Source organism: Colossoma macropomum, unplaced genomic scaffold (genome assembly GCF_904425465.1).
Source record: "Colossoma macropomum unplaced genomic scaffold, Colossoma_macropomum, whole genome shotgun sequence".
NCBI lineage: Eukaryota > Metazoa > Chordata > Actinopteri > Characiformes > Serrasalmidae > Colossoma > Colossoma macropomum.
In genome coordinates, this window is record NW_023494796.1 from 32,606,176 (window position 1) to 32,628,577 (window position 22,402).

General features: G+C 38.8%; 2 protein-coding genes across 5 annotated transcripts in view; both read right to left on the bottom strand.

Moving 5' to 3' along the window:
• adgrb3 (adhesion G protein-coupled receptor B3) overlaps positions 1 to 22,402 on the bottom strand; it is a 994,217-nt gene that overhangs the window by 484,424 nt on the left and 487,391 nt on the right. The gene's annotated exons all lie outside the window — the stretch shown is intronic.
• On the bottom strand, positions 474 to 21,323 carry LOC118816775 (acylphosphatase-2-like). Of its 4 annotated transcripts, XM_036583366.1 has the most exons (6): positions 21,207 to 21,305; positions 20,142 to 20,158; positions 17,460 to 17,566; positions 17,001 to 17,152; positions 16,742 to 16,851; positions 474 to 1,008 (listed from the first exon to the last, which is right to left on the bottom strand). In XM_036583366.1, the coding sequence occupies exons 4-6, from the start codon at positions 17,046 to 17,048 to the stop codon at positions 894 to 896; spliced, it is 273 nt and encodes a 90-aa protein (XP_036439259.1). In that variant the 5' UTR covers positions 17,049 to 17,152; positions 17,460 to 17,566; positions 20,142 to 20,158; positions 21,207 to 21,305; the 3' UTR covers positions 474 to 893. The 4 variants fall into 4 exon arrangements, with proteins under 4 accessions (XP_036439259.1, XP_036439260.1, XP_036439258.1 ...); XM_036583367.1 differs by lacking the exon at positions 17,460 to 17,566 and having other exon boundaries at positions 21,207 to 21,300; XM_036583365.1 differs by lacking the exons at positions 17,001 to 17,152; positions 17,460 to 17,566 and having other exon boundaries at positions 21,207 to 21,323.

Here is a 22,402-nt window from a genome sequence, read left to right on the forward strand (position 1 = left end):
ATCTTAAAAGTGTCCGTTTTCTGTTTGTGGCAAAGTAAGAAGTAAAAACGTTCAAATGGCTTGAGTGTCTCCTACAGCTATCAGAGTCGTTGCTTAGCAACGGCATCTTAGTGGAGTGATACAGTGTTTGTGAAAAACCCGTGATGTTATGGCGAAATAACAGCACAGTTAGAACGCTTCTCAACCAATCAGCTTGCGCGGCCGGGACTAACTGTTCTATAATCTGACACAATGCATGTAGGAGTATAGCAAAACTCATTTTAGCAGGAAATAAAATGGTGAAAGTCTAAGCTTTGCTCCTGCTTGGTTTGTCAGAAAGTGATTTAGAAGCTCCATCCACACTGATTGGAATTAAGAGACTCTGTTCCTAATCCCAAATATGAAGAGTTAATTTCTTCAGAGCTGGAGCCTTCCAACCATCTGGAGTGCAACAACCCACACAAATGCACTCACATAAAGCTGAGACAGGAGAGTAGAGAGAATATGCCATTTATTATTGTGACAACATCAGTCTAACATCCTCACGTTGCATTAGACATCTGATCATTTCACTGTAAACCATCATGTGGCTTATAAGCACATATATGGCTACTTTCATAGAATATTTGTTAGGAAACAAATATGCTTTATGCTTGATCATGAAATGGTCACATCATTAGAGTCAATAGAACAAGTAGATTTTTTAAATTATTATTCATACAAAATGGTCAAAGCTACAAGTATAATTAAAACATAATTGTCATATATTCATTTTGGGCACCCTAAATTATGGAAACGCTGTAATTACAGAAATGGTGGATTGTCTGTGGTGGGAGTGGCAATAACAAGTTCACTTTGTGGAAGATGGTGGTTGCGGCGACGAAGCAGAAGCATTCGCGTGGTTCTCTTGTGCGTCAGAATCGGGTGGAGAAGCCGGAGAGCTCCAGCTTGGAGATGTCCCTCTCATTTTTGAAAACGGCTCGGGTGATGCGGCTGCTGGGGCTTCCCTCCTTGCTCAGCCACACCTTCCTGTGGAAGAAGAACATGCCCTCTGTTTTAATGCTGTTGACTCAGATGTCTTTACAGTGGTGGTGATAGGAACCAGGGGTCAAAATCACTCCAACACAAATACAGACATTTTATTTACTATCCAAAACCATCAGTGAACCAACACGAGTCTTCAGAGTGTTTATAAGCAATGTTGACATGATAAACTCTGGAAAAATAGGTTTTGTTTGGGTTAATATATTGCCAGATATCATCCTGCCTGTACTTGTCTGCTGTGAATAGAGTAAAAAGTACATTATAAGCCAACAATGCAGTGGAAAATCTGAAATAATACATTTTCTTTGGGGACTGTTTTGCTTCACAGCAACCTTCTTGTACCCCTTCACCGTAAATTGATTAAAATAAATGGATTAACATACATTTTAAGCCAAAACTTTAGCTCAAAGCTATCATCAACAATGTCTCAGGTATAAGACAGTGTGTTCATAACCATTTCATGTAGTAACTTTCTGTGAGGGAGCTTTTAGAGGTGGACGTCTGGTTCCTATCACCACCACTGTGAACAGTTCTGACTCTAAGTTTATCTAGAACAACTCTGAACAACTCTGTTTAGCTCACAGCAAATGAATGATGCAGAAATTGTGGTGGACTTCCCCTTTACATTAGCCTGTGTCCAGTGAGCTGGTTCCAACCTCTGTGTTATAACGCATGGCTTTTTATTATTAAAATATAAATGAATTGTTGTGGTAACCTTTCTAACATAACTACACACTAAATAATGTTTATGTTGTACATGCATAGACAGGTTGTGCATAAATAATCTCTGTGCTAACACAGCATTTACTGTGCCAAGCTGATGGTGATTCACTAAGAGGACAGAAAAGATGATGCAATTCATTCAGTCGTTTTGTTTAGTAGCTGATGGGGTTTGTCTGATGAGACAAAAGTAAAAAACAATGCAAAAAACTGAGATTTCCAACTATCGCGTTTAGAGTCAGGGAACTTAAACAGACAGCGAGACTCCGCCCACCACCTGTGAGCTGTTTCTTTAGCAGTTTCCTGGGCATAAACGCAATACACACATATTTAGCAATTAATTTTTCAACAGTGATATTTTTATGGTTTAAATTATGACTTTAGGGATACTTAAAATCTTTAATTTGTCTTCTTTTCATAAAGGAACACTTCAGCAAGCAAAGAATGCTAATGGAACTAACAATGGGCCTCATTGTCCAATAGCTTTTTAAGTTTTTTCTTACATGTGTTCTTGAGAAAGGTCCTAAGATAAGTCTATGCCAGATTCATGACGTGTTCTTTCACTGTAAAAGATGATATCTTAGATCTTAAATCCAGTCTAAATATTGAATATTTCTTATTTTACAATGATTGTAGGAATATTATATGGTTATTTAATTTATTTTTGGACTTTTTTACATGTTTAATTTTGTTAAGTGAAGTAATCTTCCCATATCAGCTCACAATAGTGCTTGTCTCCAGCATTATTTCTTAAAGCAAGCAAATTATCTGCCAATACAGTGTGATAATTTCACTTAATAAAATGATTTTAAACGAGTCAAAAATGTCTAGCTGGTTGAAATCTAGCTAGCTGAGCTATTGTTAGCCACATTATTGTTTGAAACCAGTGTTTAAACTGGAACTGAATGCTGAGTATCGCCCAAACTCTGTGCAGTATTCCAGCTGGTGGTGAGAGTCCCTGCAGAGCTGGCTTTGGCACACATTGGAGAATAAGGTCACCAGCAGCATATAGGTCAGTCAAGCCTGGAACAGATGATTACAGTGTGTAGATTAGCGCAGCGCAGACTAGCACAGTGTCAGCTGACCCACCCATAACAACTGCTTTTGAGATTTCCATTGAGAGACAAGTAGAGTCACAAACACACACACAACAAACACACAGCAAAAAACGGCAGATTTAACAGCAATTTAGCAGCTTAATGCTAAATCACACGCAACATCTGGGGCTAATCTAATCCCCTTTCATTTTCCAAAATGAAGCAGGGGATTGCTCTCTGCAAATGTGTCCGAATAAGCCATGTTGTTGTTACGAAGTAAACACGAACATACCAGATACGGCAGATTATGAACTGTGTAGCATGAGATTTTATATGTACTGTATTAGGTTTTGTCCCACAAGATCTAAAGCTCTATTCAGATGGGGTTTTACATGGAGAGGTGGAGTAGTGTGATTTTACCACAGGACGTCTAGTGTTTACGACCGTTTAGCACGATATCTCGGTATAAATTGCAGAGTTGGGAGTGGCTACTTGATTTACGCATTGCCATCTTCACTAATGAGTTCCATGCGCAATGCGTTTGGCTACTTACAGTAAGAAAACATGTCCAAACCTTTCATTTCATCGTAATTTCTTTTACGCTAAGCTGTATGTGAATGCAGTATGTCATTAGTGTGGGAATTTACAGTCAACATTGTCACATAAAATCCCTTTTTTTCTGTCATTTTATGTTTTAATATTCAGAGCCATTCTCTTAAGATAGGTTGATGCATACTGACTGGATTTGGGCTGCAGAGAATACAAGCAAAGGCTTTACCAAGCACAGTTAAGAAAAACCACCGAAGCTCCTATTCCACAGGATATTATGGATTATTTACTGACGCGGCAGTTCGCAGGGGATTAATGTAACCTGGGATTATTTCTGCTTTTCACTGTATGGTAGGTAAAAGGCACAGGAACCTTTACAGACGCAGGAGCTCCTCAAACGGGACTAAAATCACTGAGAAACACTAGAAACACTTAAAAGACCCCATCTTCCCATGTAGATCCCTATTGGAGCTGGAATAGTTCTACTAGAGGAGGTCCGGTAATGTACTTTGTAAGGGGTTTGACTGGCTGATTTGTAGGATAAAGTATCTGTCTAATTTCCCAAATTACCCCAAATAGACCAGATCAAAACGTCGCAGCCTGGATGTTCACTTCAGTGGTAAGATCAGAATTAAACAGACCCGAACAAACAAACAACAGAAACAAACTTCCAGTTAATATCAGATGGAATAGCATAAGGCTAGCAAAGTCAGATCTTTCAACTTGCCCAACAGGACAGTCTCACTGCCTTGCGAGAGGAACCTCCAGATATTTTATTATTATTCTCCTTTTAATTAGTCCAGCACCAAAACTGGGTTTAAGCCGAGGTTAAACTTCACACTTTCACCCCGATTTTAGCCCCAGTTCTCAGCCTGTGCTGGTTGGCTGTAGCAGATTTTTAGGTCAGAGTCAACAGTTGGAAAGAGAATCGAGTCATGTGTGAGGGGCGCAGACTCAGATTTACTGCCTCCCGATCACGTTTCCCAATCGACCCGACTCTGAGTGCAATCTAGTGTAAACTAGCCAACCACTCAATCTGAACCGACTCCTCCACCAGCCAATGAAAACTGAGAGCGCGAAAGAAGAAAATACAGCAAGTAAACAAAGATGGTGAAAAGTCTCTCACGTGTGGAGTGAAGCTTTTCAATGAGCTGAGTTTAAGGCACAATCAAGTTTATGTAGATTTAAAACTCTAAAAATACCAACTGATCACATTTTTAAATCCATGATTTTCACTTAAACATGTTTACCTGCTGCTTCTTTACTGTTTCAGCGCAAACGGCAGAGAAAACAGCAGCAGCAGCAGCTCATGTTTGTTTATTTGCATCTCCTAGTAGCGTGAGAACATGTGAATTCAGTGAGCTCCGTTCGGTTCAGCAGCAGCTTAAAAGTTGAGTAGTGTGTGATCCCTAATCATTTAGTGAGGATCCAATATTTCAGTCGCCCAAAAACATCTGCAAAAACCAGTCTGATAGTGTGAGACGCCCAGTATTTATAATCTGTTAAGACTTCAAAGGTCGTGTAGTGAACCCAAGGCTTTAGGTTGTAGTCCTGTTTCGAACTTGAGGATAAAAGAAACTGTGCCAAGAGCCAGTTTAGCAGTTAGCCTCGACTCCGGCTCGCCAAAAAAACAAGCACTGATTTTGTTTACTGTCGATTCGAACAGGATTACCGTCACTGAGCTCGAGTTATAGAAGGCAATTTGCAGAAAGCATTAAAAATATGGACATTGCAGATTCATAGTGGGTTAAAGCCACAGTAATCTCCAGACCATCCACCCAGTACTTCCAACCACAGGAATTATACCTTTCATCTGTGTTACATATGTTGCAAATATGTCCTCTGAAGTCTAGCAACTGTGTTTCACTCTGCAGCTCTGGAGCCACTCAGTTCTTGAACAAACTGTAGTTTGGGTCCAGTCTCAGCCTGCATAAGTGAATTAGCCCATTTGGACGTGCACCACAGCAAGAATAATCAAATCAGTCTCAGGCTGCAAGAAAAGAGGAGCTGTTTTGATGAAAGTACATACCACATGTAGTATAAAACAACGGACCTAAACACAATACACATCATAGGTGATGTCTCACATGGACAAACCATGAAAAATGACTTTAAAAGGGACAGTTTGGTGCAAAATCTAACTTACACAGTTACTCAAAAAGGTCAGTCAAGACTTGTTTGGTGTCTAAGGGCCTTTTTCTGGAGCTTTGATGCTAATGTGGCTAACAAGTAACGAAGGTTATACCTCACCAGTTAGCATCGTATGCCTAAATCACTGCACACTTGCCTCAAACCATGTTCAGTTAAATAAACGGTTCACCAAAATGTGAAGGTTTATTTTATTCTCCCTTACGTCAAATGTAGTCAATTAGCCTAGACATGTGTGGTGTCTGAAGCTATGAAGCTAATGCAGCTAACAAATAATGGAAGTCTAGGTAATCTGAAATACTTGTTAAAGTGGTTTCTAAGACTGTATAACATACTGTTGTCTATAACCTGCTTAACTCGGTGGGGTTTGAGGCAAGTGTGTAGATTTAAATAGGCAGTTTGCATGATGCTAATGGGTAGCATAGAATCCTCCACTGGTTGGTAGCTTTGTAGCTCCAATGCCAGACAAAAGAAGCATACTTTAAACACCAAACATGCTTTGGCTCATGTGTGGTAAGGGGGAAATTGTGTAAATTTGAGTTTTCAATTCCTTAATAGCAGCCTGAAGTGATACGAGAGGCCAATAATAGGAGTAACAGGCATGAAACTTTGGGTTTATGCAGTTTACAGTTCAGAATTATTTTTAAAAGTACACTGAATTAGAAATAATCCTGATTTATGCATGAAATGTTCACTCTTAAAAGGTACACTGTTGCATTGCATGTGGAGTTGCATTGTAGTCCAGAGGTTCTGGAAAGAAGTGTCGCAATCTATTGTCCACATGGTGTCTATAGATCTACCTCTGAAACCGGAACTTTTTATTTTGGGTATTTTCCCTGACAATCTTGTTATTGGAAGCAGCACTCGTAAGTTAATTGACATATGGATTCTAGAGGTGAAACATCTGATATCTTTATTTTGGAAAAGAGCAGAGGCGCCCTCCATTATGCAATGGATAAAGAATATGTCCATCTGTCTGTCAGTGGAAAAAGTAACATATATATTAAAAGGCAAACAGTCTAGATTTAAAAAGGTATGGAATCCCTTTCTGACCTATGTATCACAAGTAGACATTGGCAAGTTGTTATAAGAAGCGTCATAAATCAGTGTTTTTCTCTCCCTTGACTTTGATTTTTTGAAAGGAGGTGTGTATACATGTTACTTTTTACATATCTGACACTGCCTAAGGGCCTCTTTTTGCTAGTTTTTTGCTGTGTTTGGGTAGTTTTGGATTTGTTATTTTTGTTTGCTTGTTTTTAGTTAATTCCTGTACTATTTTTACCTACTTAATTACATAGTTATTTGTTTTTTGTGTGTTTGTTTAATTCTTGTTTGTTCTTCAGTGTTTATTGGTCATAATTGTAATTGTTTGATTGTAAAATTTGTAAAACTATTTATATAGATGATAAAAACAGCAGCCTTTTCTACATTTGAAAATAGCCTGAGAATTTTGGCCAAACAGAAAGCTTTTTTTCAATCATGTTCTAATTTACACTACATTTGCTTTTATTTTAGCGTCAATGCAGCTGAATCGCCACTTTTTAATGGGAGCCTCGATGCCAGAAGTGCCCCATCCTGGTCCTGGAAATCTACCACCCTGCAGAGTTCAGCTCCAAAACGATCTAACACACCTGTTCCAGGTAATCAAGGCCTTCAGGAGCAGATGAATACTAATGTCAGGTGAGTTGGATCTGAACTCCCCAGGCTGGTCGATCTCCAGGACCAGGATTACGCACCCCTGCTCTGTGCTGTACAGACATCATTCATGCAGTGTAACAGCTGCATGTGCTGGAGTTTCTGGGCATTAGAACATCAGGCAGGCAGAATGAGGGGATCGTCTGAGGGCATTAGAGAGGGAGTGGTCAGGGAGGGATTACAGAGCAGGCTCAGCGCCATCTGTGCTCAGAAGAGCAGTTCTAAACAAACCGATCTGCTCTGCTTTCTTACAGCTCCTCTTCTCATCTGTTCTCTTCTCTTCTGTTCTCTTCTCTTCTCTTCTCTTCTCTTCTCTTCTCTTCCCTTCTCCTCTTCTGTTCTCTTCTCTCCTCTTCCCTTCTCTCCTTGCCTGTTCTCTTCTCTTCTATTCTCTTCTCTTCTTGTCTGTTCTCTTCTCATCTGTTCTCTTCTCTTCTCTTCTCTCCTTGTCTGTACTCTTCTCATCTGTTCTCTTCTCTTCTCTTCCCTTCTCCTCTTCTGTTCTCTTCTCTCCTCTTCCCGTCTCTCCTTGTCTCTTCTCTTCTCTTCTCTTCTCTTCTCTTCTCTTCTCTTCTCTTCTCTCCTTGTCTGTTCTCTTCTCATCTGTTCTTTTCTCTTCTCTTCTCCTCTGTTCTTTTCTCTTCTGTTCTCTTGTCTTCTCTTCTCTTCTGTTCTCTTATTTTCTGTTCTCTTATCTTCTGTTCTCTTCTCTTCTCCTCTTCTGTTCTTTTCTCTTCTGTTCTATTCTCTTATCTTCTGTTCTTTTCTCTTCTCTTCTCTTCTTTTTTTCTTCTCTCCTCTTTTCTCTTCTTTTCTCTTCTCTTCTCTTCTCTTCTCTTCTCTTCTCTTCTATGTGAACATTGTGTCTCCCTCACTTTAGGCAGTTCAGTATGAATGAATCCTTTCTTTTTGCTCTTTCTGCTTTCATATCCCATATATTCTTCTTCTATGTTCTTTGCTGTTCTTCTCTCTTCCTTTCATCTCTTCTTTCATCTGTTCTTCTCCGTTCTGCTCTTCTGCTCTTTACTTCTCCAATTAGCTTGTTTCTACATATTTCCTTTTTCTGTCTCCCTCATGGCTCCACAAGGTACTTCAGTACTAACGGATCTGATCTGCATTCTTTCCTCGTTCTTTTCGCTCCTCTCTTCTTCTCCCTTCTCTTCTGTAGCCTTCTTATGTAAGCTTGTGTAAACTCAACATATTTCCTTTTTTTAAACTTCAGCATGCCTCTATCTTCCTCAAACACGCTTCATAAAAGCCTCGCACGCACTTATTTGCTGTTTCTCCTCCGGTCCTCCATCCACTGCTTTTTTTTGGTGTCTTTGCCATCTGATTTGGGTCACGGGGCCCCTGGGAAAGTGGCGATGCTAAAATAGGCAGACTGGGCCGTGGGTTGACTCCCTCAGTGCTGTTAGAAAGCTGAAAGAAAGACTAAAAAAGAGAGAGGAAAGAAGAAAGGAGCATGGGCGATGACCTTGCCAATATTGAGCAACATCTGTTCGCCATCCTCAGGTGTTGAAGAGGAACTTCGCTCAGAATAAAAAGTAGGAGGAGTAAGATTTAATGAGGCAAGGAGATAAAAGGAGAATGAGGCGATTTTAATATTTAAATGTCAAGATACATATTGTGACATAATTCAAGTGATTCAAGTGATGAATTTTTCCCATTAACTTATTGGAAATTAGCCAAGACGTGTTTAGTATCCGAAGTTCTTTCATTTGCACTGCAAGGCTAATGAGCCGTACACTCTTTATACCAGGGCTCGCAACCCAAATGTTGAGAAGAGCCATTTTTCCTTTCAGCCAAAATCAAACCAACTTGGGAGCCACAACATTTTTGTCCATCTTGGCTGTAAATATGTCTCAGTGTGTGCTGATGTTCTAGTATAGGATAAAAAGTATAGTAAAAGTGAAATTGAAGTTGAAGTTGAAATTTTCCCGTTTCACCTTAAAAAAAAAAAAAAATGAGAAATTGACTGGCGAATGAGAAGCTGGAGTGATTATGAATGCAAATAAATCCATTCATCTCCAAATTATCGATGTTCACTTCAAATCTTTCTCTTTGCTGTTTCGTTAGCTACTAGCTAGGTGAGATTGTTGCTATGGTTACCAGCAGTCTGCGCTGATCTTCAGGGTTAAAGGGTGAATTAGCAGTTCTACATTAACTCCAGAGTTTAAGACCATTTACTGTTAAACTGTGTTGAACGATCAGCAGAGCTTTATTTTACTGTAAAGGAGGATTATTTTATTTTACCTACAAATCTGATTCTGCTGTGGAGCCACAACAGGGCAGAAACAGAGTTGCATGTGGCTCCGGGGCCACATATTGCTGACCCCTGCTCTATTCTTTGTGAATGTAACGTCTGCGATGCTGTTCAAAAACACTATAATTTGCACACCTGACCTGGTTTATCTCAACATACTGTATACATCCAATTAAAAACACACTGTAAAACACTTACGCTGTAAATCACCCAAAGACTACATATTTATTACTGAACTACAGTTTGCATTGCCCTTTAAAGCTCTTCATGTAACATGATCCTCATATGTTTCATATCAAAATGCTCTGTTATCTTCATCACTACTTTCCAAAACCACTGCAGCAACTTCAGCAGCTGTAAACTCTCTGCACGCCATTTCACACATGTCTCCGATGTGGACTGAATGAAGAATGAAGGGTTTCTGGCATGATGGTCAGTCCTTAATGACTGACATTGGTCAGTTTCACACAGAATGTAGATGAATTCAAAAAGGATTCTTCACTTAAAAATGATGGTCCTTCAGGGGTTCTTTGGGAAAGTAAATGGTTCTATATAGAAGCATGTACATTTAAAAAAACCTTGATTTAAAGGTTCTTTGCACCATAAAAGGGTTCTTTAGATTGATGGAGAATGTGCTGTAGATATTTCTATGTAGAACCTTTTCGAAAAGGGTGCTATAAAGCACCAAAAAGGATTCTTCTCTTGTTACAATAGAACAACCCTTTTTGGTGCTTTATAGAACCTTTTTCGAAAAGGCTCTACATAATACCATATAAAGCACATGCTCCATCAATCTGAAGAACTCTTTCACCATGCAGAGAACCCTTTAATCATGCAGAGGGTTCTTTGAGTGTTCATGTTTCTATCTAGAACCTTTTTGAAAAGGGTTCTATATAGCACCAAAAAGGATTCTTGTATTTTTATGATCACTGGCTTGTTACAATAGAAGAACCCTTTTTAAAAAAGGTTCTATATAGTACCATATAAAACACATGCTCCATCAAACTGAGGAACACTTTAACAGTGCAAAGAACCCTGTAGTCTTGCAAAGAGTTTTTTTAAATGTTCATGGTTTTATATAGAACCATTTTCTTTACTAAAGAACCCTTGAAGAACCTTCATTTTTAAGTGTGTGCAAGCTTGACATCATACCAATAGAAGAACCCTTTTTGATGCCATATAGAACCCTTTTCAACTCTTTTCATATACAACACATTCTCCATCAATCTGTAGAACCATTTCACCATGCAAAAAAACCTGTTCTAAATAGAACCATTCCCTTTACTAAAGAACCCTTGAAGAACCGTCTTTAAGAGTGTAGCTCTAGTCCGAAACTTTAGTAAACATAAAGTAAACATATTATGGCTGATCGTCTACATTTGCAATCTGTGTAAAAATATTTCATCAAAAGATATATGAAGCTGAAGGATGGTGGGCTGGAACAACGAGGCAGGACGGGCTGATCTTTGCCAGTGACCTCACCATCGGGCATCAGGGTCAGGCTAGGATAATTGCATTAGGGGGGTTTAATTGCATTATCGTTACTCGGGGAGGGTATCAGCCAGAACGTGCGCTGCACTAAGCTACACAAAGTCCTGGGTAGTAAACAGTCAGACTAGAGAAAAGAAACACGAAACATCCACAGAAAGTTCAGGGAAAAAGATCACAGGACAAATAATTCATACCTGCATCAAAGCTAACGACGAAGATGGCTACAGACCCTGATCCGCTTAATCTGATTAGAATTAGTCGGCTAGTCATGATGCTGGAAATGTTACAGAAGGTCTTATGTCTTAAACAACAGCACAAGTCTAAAAAATATTCTCATAGTATCTTAGATACACATAACCAGATGCCGCGTTGTCTGTTGTTCTCTATCTGAGGCAATACGTCTGCGCGTCCGCCATGTTGGAGAGGTCAAGATCCGCTTATGAACAAATTCACTTGTATTGAGAGACGATAAGTCTCAGGATTAAATCAGCCACAACTTCCTTATTACTCAACCGATTTTCACCTAATCTGTTTTGTTAAAATCCTCAGACACAGATTAATCTAGGCTGCATGGATCTGCTCTCGGTAGCTTTTATTTCTTTAATAACTCATTGTGATAATTCGCCGTCTGGAACAGCGGGAAAGTATTGAGTCTGAACCTGGCGTTAAAAACCGAGTTTAGCGCGAGAAACACAATCAGCAAATCCATCAATGTGTGAATCACTTTTAATCTTAATACACATAAAAATGAAATTCACCCTCCAAAACACAGCAAGAAGGACAAAGCTGGCTTCCTATTCACCAGTTTCTTGTTCGAGATTTCCCGTTCCACCTTGAAGGGTGCAGCTTCAGAAAACAGAAAGTGGAACGGGAAATTCGAACAAGAACCTGGCAAACAAGCTAACTTCAGCTTCACGTAAGAAGGTGCTAATGCTAATCTATTGTGAATAACTTACTGCTACAAAGAATTAACCATGACTGTAAATAAATATCTACTACATAACGTTAACATAAACCATTATATAATCCTATCCCACTTTCTGAGTGTGATATTCATGAAATAGTATAATTTTGGACAGTATCTTTCTTAAACTGACGCTCTGTAATGGTGCTGAATGCAGTCCAGCATCGATGTTGACCGCCCTAAAATGGCGGCACCGTTGATGTGCCTGGCTGGACCCAAAGCAGCATCTAGATATGTACATTTATGGTCATAGTGGTCAGACTTTGGCATTTACCATGATAACGCTAGCACAACACTTAGAGTAATATTCAAAATAGTATTCAACAATGTAAAACAATAAAATAATACAAATTTCACTGCTGATTTATGGAGTGTTATCTGTTCTTAAACCCTAAAATGTGTATTCCGATTGACCATGTTATGGATATGGAAATAATTACAGTGGCCCCAAATAGTATTTGGACAGCTTTAAGCACCGGTAAACTTTAATGAACTCCTTTAGGTTCTGTCATAAAAATGTTATTTTCAGAGAGAAACAGTTTTTGCACAGCATCATAGTCTTTGTGTGGAGACGAATTTCATCCATGCCGCACTAAGGCTGCTGTAAAAAGCTGGAAATGGGGAAAAAGTCTGGGCCTGTGTTTCTTACAGTGCTCACACTGAGCTCCTGCTCGTTGATGGGATCACAAGCTCAGACAGGCACAAAGACATTATGAACGCAAACCTGCAGAAGTCTGCAAAGAAACTGCTCAAACAAGAACATCGGCTACTTTTTGAAAAAAATACTTTTGCCAAAACAAGAAAAGTCTCAGAATAGTCCTCTTCGGACATATGAGCTTAATTCATTTTTAAGAATGGCACAAACATCCAGATGCTTTTCGAGGACCAATCACTGCACGACTGGGAAACATTTAATGCAGGCAAGCCCCCCCCAACTCAATCAGATTCAGAGATGGTAAAGCCTGCCCTCTACTGGTTAGGAAAAGTGCAGCCAATTATCTCTGATGAGGTGTTTCTTGAAGAGGAATTCCACTGAATTTTTAAAATGCCGGCATAAATAAGTTATTGACGTGTAAACAGTCATTCAGAGTGGTTTGGTGTGAAATGGTTGATTGTAGAGTTTTAGAGTATTTGCAGTGGTGGTGATAGGAACCAGGGGTCGCCATGACTACAACACAAACATAGGCATTTTCTTTACCATCCAAAACCTCGAGTGGACCTACACGAGTCTTCTGAGTTTTACATGGAATCAATAAGTTAAGATAGATGACGTTGAAAAGCACATTGTGATGTATTGTGATGCAATATATCATGTTAACGATAAATATTGTCATACTGCCCAGCTCCATGGTAAAATAGTGGGAAATCTAAAAAAACACATAAAACAGTGTTTCAGTCATCAGGCAGTGAATTCATAACCATCTCATGTCGTAACTTTCTGTGAGGGAGCTTTTAGAGGTGGACGTCTGGTTCCTATCACCACCACTGTGAACAGTTCTGACTCTAAGTTTCTCTAGAACAGAGCATTTCACACCAAACCACTCTGAACGACTCTGTTTACATCATAATTATGTAAAACAAGAACACTTGGCCAATTAATCAAGTGGTTTTTCTTGTATTAATTAAATAATAATAATAAAAACAATATTTTAAACAAAGCAATTTCATCACTTCATACCTTCCCCTAAATACATATTTAAAAACCTTAATATAAACTGACCCCCCAAGAAATGCCAGGATCTAAATGAAGTTTCCATATCTATAGCATCCCTGTAGTGCAGCTTATGTTGTTTCTATAATGCTTGTGTAGTACTTTCCATCACAGTCCTAAAACTGAGAGTGCATTTCCACCTACTGTTTGATCAAGGAACTGCGGCATGTTTCAGTCAAATCACCTTTCATTTTATTTAGCATTATTTGTATTTGCAACTATTTTCGTTCGCATTTTATTACTTAATATTTTGCGCATTTTATTTATTTATTTATTTATTCATTCATTCATTCATTTAACAAGTTTTACAAGAAACATCTCCCTATACAGGCCCTTAGCTCTGGGTTGCAGGGCAGGAACCCATATTGTGCTGAGTGCACATGTTCGAGTAATTAGAGAACTGCACTGCAGTAATGACAGCATGAGCGCTGCAAATCTGACACATGCAAGACTAGGAACAATTCATTTTGGGGTCCAATAGGGTCCAGAACTCTCCCACCTTCATGAAGGCCTTGAATTTGGCAATCACCTCCATATTTCTAGAGCTCTTGACAGTTTTCTCCACCTTTCCCTTTCCTGTTTTCCATTTCTGTCTTTCACACTCCATCTCCTCGTCCTTCATTTGAATCCGAATCTTTAGCCGCTGATTAACATCTTCATAGTACTGGATATGTTTTACTGTGACAGCGCTGAAGCTCGGCGTCATGTTCATTGCATTCTTTCTCCAGCACTTGAAAAATCCTTGTTTAATCAGTTTGTGTTTTTAAGAAATCTTCCTTGAATAGCATTCACAACAGCTAACAAGCATCGGGAGCTATGCTTACGGTGGCCTAGCAGACCCAACAAACTGGAAATAAAAAACAAGCTGCAAACCCAGAAAACACTTTCGTCAAAATGACGACACCGAGCTCCCAATACAGAAACACCTGCAACTTCAGAAACGCTGATAAGCCTGTCACAGCACAACGGAGGTGTTTCCAGAGGAAGGACATTCAAAGAGGACAGAGCCATTCAGACTTTTAAATTCTACGCAGTACAAACATTCACCGATAAAAGTCAGCTAACTTTTATTTGAGCAGATTACTGACATCACTGTATCGTAATAGGAATTAGCTGTAGAGTGTAAACTAGTAAACTGTAAAGTAGGGCTGCAACAAACGACTAATTGCATAGTCGAATAATCTATCGATTACTGAAACGAATAATCGATTATTCGGATTATGAATCACTAAATTACCAACGAACTTTTATGTAGTTTTTAGCTTTTAAATTTAGCTTGAGGTTGTTTTACACATTTGCTAACAGTGAAGACAACAAAGATGAATAACATTCAAGAATTCACTGTTTTAATCAACTTTCCTGTTAATACAAAGATAAAAAAGGAACTTCAGTGTCTTTTTTCCTGTCAAAATTACATGTACAAAGTAGCAGCAATAAAATATAACAAACTAAATCAGTTTTTCTTTAATCAAATAAATAAAAAAGGAAATCTAAATTTAAATGTTAAATGTAAACAGTGCAGTCCGTGCTCTGCTGTCTGTCTAAACTCCGCTGCAACTAAATTCTACAATCACAGGTCTTTATTGAAACGGAGGAAAGTCAGTATCTCTCTGTGCTCCTGTGAGAGTCTCGCTCTCCTCAGAGAGCTGATACTCCCCACTGCAGAGAAGAGGCGCTCTGATGGAGCGGAGGGCAAAGTGGCGAACTTCTCTATGAACAGTTAAATGTGAACGATTTTGTGTAAACGCTTCAAACCACACACTTCTGTACTTCACACACTACACTAATGTGCACCTCTAATGGTATATAGGCTATTTTTACACACTATGTAGTGAGCTAGTATGCGGTTTGGGACGCAGCGTATCTTACCGAGATGCATCTTCTTCATCCAGTGAGCCGAGTTTCCCCTTCAGATGCTCCATCATGGAGGATGAGCTCCCAGCTAAGCTCGGCTTTACAAACAAGCTTGTTTTCTGAGTTTAGCTCCCACACTTTTGAGGATTTTGTTCTGCCATCGTGCTGTTGTAACTCTCCAGTAATCGGTAATGTCAAAACATTCCAAGAAAGACGCGTAATGACGTCACCAACTAATCAACTGCTAAATTAGTTGCCAACTAATTTGGTCGTGGATTTTAGTCGACTAACTCGAATAATCGTTGCACCCCTAGTGTAAAGGTTAAACTAGTAACACAAGAGAACTACCACAGCACAGCTGTGGCGTCAGATAGCAAACTAGCCAGCCAGGTTAACCATGAACTTGGAATGTGAGTGTCTGATCTACTTCTGTAAGTGTTGTTCCATCATAGATATTCCATCCACTTTGAGCCCTTTGAGTCTTCCAGAAACATTTCCTTGAACTAAAATCCTGTGACAACTTCAGCGGTTGCCGACTGACGTTACTCTGCAGAGCAAGTAGCACCAGAGCCCCTTCCCCTGGTCTGATATGATTGGCTTACAACATACAAAGTCTGATATGATCGGCTGAGCTGGCGTTACCCTTCTCCTTGATGCTAATCAGCAGGTTTGCCATCTCCTCTCATGTTATGTTAGTAAATCTGTAGTAGCACAGCCGAGGCAGCGCTAATTTAGAGGAGCAGCGCCACCAACAGTTCTTTGCATCCTGTTACCAAAGTGGAACAATGGATGGAAAAACTACTTATGATCTGAACTAATGATGTACATTTATTTGAGGGGCTTAATAACTTTTTGTCTATCACACTGTACCATTTATTTAGATGTCAAAAAATGACAAAAACATTTTTTTTTCTTTTCACAAAGGAACATCATACACACGGCATCAAATTCAAATCCTACTACAATACTCATCCAATTCAAATACCAATAAAATATTGGTAATGTTTGAAGGGCAGAATCTTACTATTACAACATGCTGTTTTTATGGCTCGCAGTAACTGTGAGTGTTTAGAAGTGAGTTCATTTTATTCATTTTATTATTACCTCATTAATGAAATGGACTTTTAAAATGTTACAGTTGAGTTAAAAACCTAATAGGATGGTACAAAGAATATCACTTGGATGCAATTGTCATGTAATGATTTTAAATAGTGAGTATTGTAACGCAGTAAGGCTTGATGGTGGTATGTGGCCTGTAAGCTAGTCTGTATGTGTGATGGACTCACATCTCTTTGACCTGCTGACGGGGTCCCTGCACCTGCCCCACCACTGTCCCCCTGTTAGTGTTCTTCACCCAGCCCACCAAACCCAGGGTGAGTCCCTCTCTCTCTGTGTACTGAGAGAAAAGAGAGAGAAACAGACAGACAGACAAACAGAGAGATCCTCAAATAGAATATAGTAACAAATACGTGTTTTCATTAGTGTATAATCACCTGCAAGTACGATTCATGTTTCGTTAGCTTATAATAAGCTCTTCATATCTACATAGGAAGCGGGTTTCTTCCAACAGAGGCTGCTATGTTGTGTTGTCATGTTTCTACAGTGGTCCAGAACGGACAAACCAAACACTGACTCTAGAGGGCGCCTTTTGGTTTTTTATGTTGAAGAGGCAGCTTCAATTGGATGGCGCTGTAGCTCTGGTTGGAAGACATAGAAAAAAGAAGAATCAGTGGTTGCTGCCATTTCTGGCTGACCATTTTGTGTTGTGAGAAGTTTAGGAACTCAAATTTTGACAAATGGAGGATCAGACTTAGCATTTAGTACAAGAAAAACAAGGAGGAATGAATCCTCATCGTCAAAAAAACAAAAAACATTAAAAAAAAGCAAAATGATATCGGGACATGCGACAACAGAAAACCTGACGGCCAGCATGTGTTTTACTACATGCTTGGAAAGGGAGGGGTGAGGGAGGGGAATTCAGTTGGTTGCAGTCTGCAGACTCACCAGTAGATGCCATTAAATCTTACAAATTGTGCCTTTAAACTGTTGAGATGTGTACAGAGCCATTCAGACTGTTCAGTGGTGGTGACAGGAACTAGGGGTCGAGATCACTACAACACAAATATAGACATTTTATTTATTATCCAAAACCACCAGTGAACCTACACTTGAGTGTGTATATATAATGTTGATGATGGGGAAATCTAAAAAAAGGTTTTCTTTGGGTGCTACTTTGTCTCAGTGTGCCCTGCATGCATCTTTAAAAATGTGCTTTAAGCTAAAAGCTTATAACAAAACTATTATAAAACAATGTGTCGATGTCTGGCTATTTTGTACAGTGTTTTACTTATGTGGTTGCTTTCAGAGGTGATTACATTCTAAAAGTTTAATTATTAAGACATTTTGAAAAATCAGTGGAATTCCCCTCACAATTATTGTTTACAGAGTATAGTAGTGTACTGTCCTGAGTGTGGGGTCCAAACCTAATCTAACATGCCTCTCTGTAATATGTTAGTACTCGCAGGTCACAGCACTGCAGACTTCAGTATTTTCATTAAACAGTTGATTCTAGGGGTGGGAAAAAAATCGATACAGCATATTATTGCAATATTTTGCGTGGCAATATTGTACCAATACACAGATGCCAAGTATCAGTATTTTACTATAGAAATTGCAAATACAAATTCAACTTTTTGGTACTAGAACAATAAAATCATTTGCTTTTTTGGCCCACTAGATGGTGCTAAGTTTCTTTCTGGTGACGATCAGCAGAAAAAGTTGGCCAAAACAAAGATGGCGGCATTGGAGAAAGAAACCAGAAATGCACCATCTGCGTTTTAATCAAACATCTGGACTTAATTTTAATTTTGTAACAAGGAAGAGACGGAGGACATGAATATAACTTGTACTAACATGAGGGCTGACCTCACACGTCACCACCCAGAGACGGCAAAGCCAACGTTAAATCAGCTCCACTGAAAAAACAACCAACACTGGACACACTCAGCTTGATAAAACTACCTTCCAATTCTGACCGAGCTTAGAAAATAACTCAGTCTATCACCTACTTCATGGGAAAGACCTGCATCCATACAGCTTTGTGGAAAACGAAGGCTTTTGTCACATGTTCAAGACACTGGAACCCAGGTATGTGACTCCGTCACAGCGTTTTTATACAAGGTTTTTTTTGGAGGACAGTTAAAAAATTGCAGTATATGTTTATCGCAAAATGTTTAAAATCACAATAATATCATATTGTGACTGAAGTATCGTGATAATATCGTATCGTGGGGACCTTTGGTGATTCCCACCCCTACCTGATTCAACTTAATACTAACTAGCAGGGCCTTCAGGAGTTAAATTCAAGGCATTAGATGAGGGAAAACACTAACCTCTGCAGTTTGTAACCCGGAAGCCAGCTTGACATACCTGATCTAGGCTACATGGTAGATTAGGATTAAAATAAACTTGTTTTGTTGTTACAGCAGTGCTGTGGTCAAGTCCCTTACTTTCCATGTCCATGTTGGGTCAACAGCTCTCAAGGTAAAGTCTAAGTCATCTCCAAGTTAAGTCTAAAGGCCTTAAAGGTGAATTCCAGTGATTCTTCAGAAGTTCTACATATTTCAGTTGTTTAGATAAAGACATTCAGAGTGGTTTGGTATGAAATGGTGCATTGAAACAGACTGATTGGTGACAGAGTAGTGGTGATGGGCACCAGGGGTTGTGATGCCAACAACGCAAATATAGCTGATTTATTTACTACCCAAACACCCAAACAACCAGTGAAGCTTCTTCATTTTTAATGTAATGTTGATGATAGTAAAATAGTGGTAAATCTGTGTACTACAACCCCAATTTCAAAAAAGTTGGGACGCTGTGTAAAATGTAAATAAATATAAATAAAAACAGAATGCAATGGTTTGCAAACCTCATAAACTCATATATTATTCATAATAGAACATAGAACACATATCAGATGTTGAAAGTGAGACATTTTAGCATTTCATGAAAAATATGAACTCATTTAGAACTAACAGAAATGTATTTCAAAATTGGTTTTAGGCCAAAATCGTATTTCAAAACTATCATAGAACAGTGTCTCAGGTATCAGGCAACATATTCATAACAAATTGCAATAATTTTCTGTAAACTTTTACAGCTGGATGTCACCACCACCGCTGTAAACAATGTTCAGTGTGTTTGTCTAGAATGAGGATTTTACATGAAACCACACAAATGGTAACTTTACAGGAACGTTCAAAAATGTTTTTAACTTTTCATGTAAGTTACTGTAAAAAGATTTTATTCCAAACAATTGTAGAGCATTTCTGTTGGTCAAATGATTGTGAAATTTTCACACATTGTAACAGACAGCTGAAATGCAGAAAGCTAAAAACCTGAAGAATTAAGATATTTGGGGCTTTTTTGGACAGCAATGATATCAGAGCATGCAAATTTTGATCAAAGTCTCCAGTCATGAATAAACGGGTCCAAATTAAGTTACAAATCTTGAAAATTGTTCCCTGAGTACTACATCACTGTTCTTAGGCAGTGAGGTTTGGCAGCTCTGCCACTACAGAAACAGTCTGTCATGGTAAACTGTACATTTTAGCACATGGTAAGAGGCAATAAAATATGTTTAAACACAGGAAACAGCAGTTTGAGGTGTACTCAAGATGTACTTACCATACGAAAACAGACCCCTGCGCCAAAGGGAGAAAACATGTCAGTATATTTACTGTACCATGTTATGAAAAACTGTAAGAACTACATGCATTATAAATACAACAGTCAGTGACATAATCTGTAGATCTGTATACATTAATGCATGTGTGAGTCTTATATACCACTTTTCGAGAAGCCTAAGTAATGTCTTGGCTTAACTATGTAATGAAACATGCAGTTAGTCACTGAGTGTGTTTAGATGCATTTAATAAATGGCAGCAGATCATAGTAAGATCTAGAAATATGATTAAGAAATCTGATAAAGAGAGCTGGATTTTCGCTCAGTAATCAGATTTCTCAGTGCATGAGAACTCTTACTCTGATTTCTTTCAGATTTCTCAGTCTGAGCATGTGTGAAAACAGACGGCGGCACCGGAAATAAGCGATCAGCGTAGCTGATCAGTCAAGCCATGTTAGGTGACCAAAGTTTGCTTCATTATTTTTACACTGGAGCTACGAGGCTAATGTAGCTAGTGAGCAGTGGAAGCTAATAGCCACCAATTAGCATAACTAAATCATCACACACTTCCCTCAAATTGCAATGAGTTATTCCTTTTAATAGACATGCTCCTGTGGTTTCTGACTGTTTGTCCATTTTTAAATGGACAGAAAGTACTTTGCATAACTAAAAATAAATCAACAGGGTTTGAGGCAGGTGTCTGATGATTTAGGCATGTAGTTTGCACAATGCTAACTGGTGCACATAAACTTGCATTGCTTCTTAGCAGGATCAGCCCTGTAGCTCCAGTGCAAAACTAAAGAACTGGGACACCAATCATATCTTGACTGATCAACTAGATTTAGGGCAAGATGAAAGCTGTTGTTGGTTTTCCTTCTAACTGGTATCTCTTAATATAGCAAAGGCCCTGTACACTCCACAGTGCTGTTCTTATGTAACACAGTGCAAGATTACAAATCAGCTGCTCTGTGATGCGTCTAAAATAAGAAAGAATTCCAGGTTCTGCAGCCATCATTGGGCCTGAAGTCTATAAAGTGCAGGCCAGTAAAAGGAATAAGAGTACATACCCTGAACATGTCCATATATCTCGAAATCCACAGAGCACAGGTTGCTGCCGCTTGTGTCCCCAGACATGATTAGCTGTGCCAAGCTGTGCTGCTAAAGGTTTGGGGGTCTTCCGGTGACTGGATCAGGTTACTTCTGGAGTTGGACTTGACCAGCAGTGAAAGATTTAAAGAGGAAGCTGCGCTGTTAAAAGACTTATCAGACGTTATAACCCCAAGGAAAAGGAAATATGTTCATTACGTTCCAAAATATTAATAGAAAACATTGTAAACATGCAGCAATTTCAACATGTTACTTTATTTGTGTGGGAGGTCCCACTGCAGGTGCTTAATTACAGCAGTGCAGTGTGAGTGAGGCCAGATTAGCAGTCTGTGGGCATGTAGCATCTGAATTTAAGATCATGATGTGATGTATAAAAATTTTTTCAGTACAGTGAGAATTGTTACTCTTTATAATCTCTAAAGGACGATGGTTCCTTTTAAATGACTTTAAATGATTACTTGGTGGAGGGAATTTCAGCAACTGCAAGTAAGGTACAAATCCCCCATCATACAGTAGATAGATAGATAGATAGATAGATAGATAGATAGATATGTAAATAGATAAGATAGATAAATAGATAGAAAGACATAGATGGATAGAAAAATAGATAGACAAGCAGGCAGACAGACAGGTAGTTTTCTAATCAGAATGAGTCCTACTTGTTCTAACTGACTACATTGTGCACTCTCTTACAGATTAACGCTTTTTGTACACAAGAAATATAATGTATCTACTATATGTCATTTTTTTGTGGATATATATATATATATATATATATATATACACATACATACACATACACAATTTTTCCAAAAAAGTTGGGATGCTGTGCAGAATATAAATAAAAATAGGGTGCAATAATATGCAAATCATGTAAACCATGTTTTTAAAGGAAAAGACAACATATCAAATGTTGAAACTGAGAAATTTTATTGTTTTTGAAAAATATACACCCATTTTGAATTTGATGTCAACAACACGTTCCAACAAAGTTGGGACGGGGGCCTGTTTACCACTGTGTTTCATCACCTCTTCTTTAACAACACACTTAAGTGTTTGAGAACTGAGAAGACACTGCTGTAGTTTTGAAAGTGAAATGTTTCCCATTCTTGTAGGATTTCAGCTGCTGATCAGTTCGGGGGCTCATTTGTTGTAT

What these genes read in the sequence shown, in the direction of transcription:
- LOC118816775 (XM_036583365.1), bottom strand. Translation starts at nt 21,273, where the DNA reads ATGTCTGGGGACACAAGCGGCAGCAACCTGTGCTCTGTGGATTTCGAG. An exon ending in CGTCAGCAGGTCAAAGAGAT is followed by an intron (nt 1,009 to 16,741) that starts GTGAGTCCATCA and finishes CTTCTTCCACAG; the next exon opens with GAAGGTGTGGCTGAGCAAGG.